The 4,791-nt window shown below is 57.8% G+C and overlaps 1 protein-coding gene across 1 annotated transcript; it reads right to left on the reverse strand.

Moving 5' to 3' along the window:
- Positions 1-1,271: 1,271 nt before the first annotated feature.
- On the reverse strand, positions 1,272-4,101 carry LOC136470921 (probable metal-nicotianamine transporter YSL8). Its single transcript, XM_066468649.1, has 3 exons — positions 3,413-4,101; positions 2,553-3,325; positions 1,272-2,417 (listed from the first exon to the last, which is right to left on the reverse strand). The coding sequence occupies exons 1-3, from the start codon at positions 3,747-3,749 to the stop codon at positions 1,473-1,475; spliced, it is 2,055 nt and encodes a 684-aa protein (XP_066324746.1). The 5' UTR covers positions 3,750-4,101; the 3' UTR covers positions 1,272-1,472.
- Positions 4,102-4,791: the final 690 nt, after the last annotated feature.

The raw sequence follows: 4,791 nt of genomic DNA on the forward strand, positions 1-4,791 counted from the left end.
TCAACGAGGTCACGCCAGTGAAGAAAGCTCTGTATGCCAAGGAGGCAGTGTAGATGCAGATGAAAGCGGTTTGAGGAATGCGGCAATAGCTGGAATGTCTCGACCTTGTCCCAAAGGTGGATGTATTCACAGAGGACTGCAGCAGTCGGAGCGCCGGTGATATCTCTTGCCCATTGGCGATTTGTGAGTGCCTCCTTGACGGTGCGTTTGCGCCGGCGGCACCCAACTACTTGAAAAAGGTTGGGAGCAAAATTGCAAATGGCACCGTTCGGCAGCCAGGAGTCCGTCTAGAAGCGTGCGGAGGCGCCGTCGCCCACCTGAATCGTGACCGAGGCCCGGAACATGTGGTCGACCGAGTGTTCTGGCCTAGAAGGCAGGCGTGCCCAGACGGCGTCAGGCTGCGTGTCCGTCGCAACCACTCCTAACGTAGGCGCAGGGCAAAGCCGAGGACCCTAAGGTCCGGCAACCCCAGACCACCGTGGTCCTTGGGCAAGCAGACGATGGGCCAAGCGACTTTGCACTTCCCGCCGGCGACTGAATCTGTGCCCGCCCAGAGGAAGGCGCGTCTTCTCTTGTCGATCTCCCCAATAGTCCAGGCCGAAAGGCTGCAGCAGATGGAGACGTGTACTGGGATCGCGGAGAGAGTAGTCTGCGTCAGCGTGGCTCTACCCGCGTTCGTCAGAAGGCCGGCCTTCCATGTCGGGATACGTGCGGCGACCGCGTCGACAAGCACCTGTTCGTCGGCGTGGCTTAGTCTGGACAGCGACAAAGGCGCCCCCAGGTATTTGGTTGGGATGTCCTGGAGTCTGCAAGGGAATACATCCTGAACGGCCTGGATCTCTTCTGAAGAACAGCGGATCGGGGTGATTGTGCATTTGTCCAGGTTGGTGGATAGGCCCGATGCCCCGGCGAACAGCTCCAGGATCAGTCTGATGCAGCTGAAGTCCTGCGGTGTGGGCGCAAGGAAGACGACGAGGTCGTCGGCGCATACGGAGGCACGGTGTTTGATCGCGTTCCCAGGCAGCGGCGTTAGCACCGCTCGAGGATCGTCCTCGCTGATGAGCATGCCCCGGCGAACAGCTCTAGAATTGAGTCTGCAAGCATGGTATTATATTATAGAGGGCAGAGGCTGGGTACCCTCAGACCTCGGTCTTTATTTTGGAAGCTTAAATAGAACAGAAATAGGAGACCAGATTCTAGTCTGGCTGGTGACGTCCCTCACTTCCAGGGAGAGCACCACCTGGGGCTCGAAAGCATGGTATTCACCACCTTCTACAATTAAGTCGACGAACAAGAGAAAAAATGAAGCAGAACGTACGTACATTACATGCTGTCTGAAACGACCCTACGTACAGCAGGTGCAAGAAATGCATTAAAGGCTAAGTGATGAACAAGAAAATCTATGAGAAATGAGCAACAGTGAAAGCATGCAAGCAAAGGAAGAAGAAGTGAAGAAACAGGAGGAATGAAGGCTATGTGGCGGCTGGGTTTTTCAGCGTCCAAAGGAACTCCTCGACCTGGTAGTTTGTGTCGGCGGAGAAGACCCTGAGGCACATGGGCGGGTTGATGTTGAGCAGCGACAGGATGGACGACGGCAGCGACCAGATCCCGTCGCCGCAGATGAGCCCCGACGCGACGGCGGGCGCGAACATGTGCGCCCTCACCCGGTCCGACTTGCTCCACAGGTACAGCACGATGCTCCCCACGCACATGTCGATGGTGAAGAACGACCCGAGGAAGAAGGGCACCGCCATGCCCAGGGCACTCGGGATGTAGTCCTGCACCCACCACCGCCGCGCCTTGGCCACCTCCTTGAGCGCGCAGATGGCGACGGCGAGGAGGAAGAAGGCGAGGCAGAAGCGGAGGCAGTACTTGGGCAGCTGGTTCCACCCGTTCACGCCCAGCAGCGCGATGCCCCGGTAGATCTTGGCGTACGGCGCCGGGTACCCTTCTTCCAGCCCGACGTCGTACGCCTTGTAGAAGATCCAGAACACGACGGGGCTGATGACGCAGCCGAGCCCGGTGCCCATGACCTGGCTCACGAACATGGACCGCGGCGAGGTCAGCGTCAGGTACCCCGTCTTGAAGTCCTGGATGAGGTCGGAGGCGGTGGAGACGATGCCCATCATCAGCCCGCACGCCGCGAGCCCCGCCACCACGCCGCCGTCTTCCGCGCCCACGCTGGCGCCGAAGATGAAGATGGCTAGCTTGCCGTAGCTGCTGGAGAGGGACCAGTCCGTGAGCCCCGTCCCGTAGGCGTTGCAGAAGGCGAAGACCGGCGCCACCACGTATGCCCACACCACGTGCTTCGGCTGCAGCTGCCGGAAGATGTGTGGGATCGCCACCACCGAGATCGCTGCCAGAAGCACGTACGCCCCCGCGGCGATGGACGTCGGGATCTGGTCCTTGAGGAACACCTGCCATATCGAACGAGCAGGTCAACCAGTCAGGCACTGCGCAATCACCGTGCATGCATTGTCATTTGCCAATGCCGCGCCTGCGCGCGCCGCCTGATGAGTGCCCATGACCAACAAACAACATGACCGACCGACCTGCGTGCGGCGGCGGTCGTCGAAGCTGAGCGCCTGGCGCTCGGTGACGTCGACGCCGGCGAATGGCTTGGCGGCGGCCTCTGCAGGCCTGGTGCGCTTGAGGTACATGTCGTAGGAGGTGCGGACGAGGATAGCGAGGAAATTGAACAGCCCATCGCCGATGATCATGGCGATGGAGATGAAGATCTGGTACCCATTCAGCCCATGGAGGCTACTCCTCGGCAGCTCGGCGTCGTACCAGAGCCCGCGCTTGCTCTCAATGTACGGCCACATGAGGCCCCACGACACGACGGATCCGAGCAGCAGCGAGAAGTTGATGATGTAAGGGCAGATCATGCCGACGCCGACGTAGGTCGCCGAGAAATCGAAGAAGAAGCGGCGGCGGTAGGCCTCCATGCCGAAGGTCGGGAAGGAGCTGAACCCGCACCCGGGCCCCGCCGAGTAGAACCACTGGAAGAGCGACCAGAGGAAGCTCCCCGCGAAGGACTTGAAGAGGATGGACACCTGCTGCTTCGCCTGGATGGCGCCCTGCGGCGTGTGGAAGCTGTTGATGAGGTGCGCGGTCGCCGACCCGCTCGGGTACGTCAGCTTGTAGCTGATGATCATGATCTTGCGGAGCGGGACGATGGAGAAGAGGCCGACGAAGCTGACGAGGAAGAGGAAGGCGATGATCCGACCGAGGGAAGGCTCCTCGACGTTGATGCTCGTCTTGGCCTCGTCGAACCCCTCGGCGATCTTCTTGCTCATGCCGAGGATGTAGGTGCCGAACCCACCTAATTGGAAAGAAGATTGGATGGATGGATTGATTTGAAAATTGATGCAATTGAAATTGAAACCAATGCAACCAAAACCTCACCCACCGGAGAAGGCGATGCTGGAGCAGGAGATGACGCAGGTCTGCACCACCGTGTTCTCCTGCCGGGTGAAGGGTTTCGGGAACACGCCGCAGCGCTCCAGCGCGGACGTCCACGTCTTCATGAGGAAGAAGGCGAGGAGCCCCGCCGACATGTTGAGCGACGGCACGATCCCGGAGGTGAGGTTGAGTTTCATCACGATGAAGCTCAGGAACAGGCCCAGCGCCGAGCTCACCACCACGGAACGCACCGTGATCTGCTCCGACCACGCCGGCAGTCGCTCCCCCTCGAACGCCTTCTCCGTCGACAGCGCCTCACGCGCCGCCGCCTCCGACCCCTCCATTATTAATTACCGATCGGTCTCCTTCGTATAGTCGTAGCGCTAGCCGCTGCTACGACGTCGACAATGGTGGCGGCCGGTGGCGGGCAATGCAACGGATCGATGGATCGATCGATTCCCCAGCTAGCTGGCCGGTGCCTTGGACGATGACACGCGTACACCACCGGCCGGACGGACGGGACGATCGAGTGGAAGAGAATGCATGCAAATTAAAGGAGCGCTAGCTAGATAGGTGGTGATTTCAACTAGTGGCCATAAAGAAATGCGCTCTCCTTTTTCATTCCCTAGCTAGCTGGTAACAAAGTAGGAGTACATAAACAATTGTTGGGATGATAATTGATGAAAAAAATGATCACTTAATCAGCAAAATGAATAAAGTGAAAATCTTACCTGTTTCTATTTATATGAAAGAAAAGGTTGAAAATAATCTTATTTTTACAGGCTAATTATCGGGAACAGTAGCGATACTCCAGGCTCTGCAGCTCCCTCTTCTTACTCCATCTGGATTGTTTTTCTTTTATTTTTTTTTATCAAGAGTTTCCTGTGGTCAGTATTTTCTTCCGTGGGCGCGAGTAAACGGGTGGTCGTCATGCAATCTCGTGCACGTACTGCATATAATGTGGTGGTGACGTTTTACTAATTTTGGCACTGCCAGTGGGGATGGGGGTGCGGCGCGCGCGCGGACGATGCAGATGCTAGCGTGGACTTCCACGTCAGCACGCGGGTCTCACCTCACCACCATCCGTTTTGACCCGTGTTCGCAGGTTTACGTCGTCATTAATTACGTGCCTGCCGCCGCCGCTCCGTACGTCCGGCATCTCCACCCGTCACGACGTCAGTTGGCTGGTTCGTTTCGTTGCTGGTTCGTGAAGAAGTACTGTTGGCTGGTCTGTGTGAGAGAAAAATACTATTCTGGCTAGAAATTTACGATCGTTTACGATAAGCCACAGCCAAACGAACAAGCTGTATACGAGACACAAGAAAGCGATATATGGTGTAGCTGCGGCCTGGCGACGCCACCGGCCGTCTGCCAGAGCTCAATGCG

The sequence above is a fragment of the Miscanthus floridulus genome, chromosome 8, assembly GCF_019320115.1.
Source record: "Miscanthus floridulus cultivar M001 chromosome 8, ASM1932011v1, whole genome shotgun sequence".
Lineage (NCBI taxonomy): Eukaryota > Viridiplantae > Streptophyta > Magnoliopsida > Poales > Poaceae > Miscanthus > Miscanthus floridulus.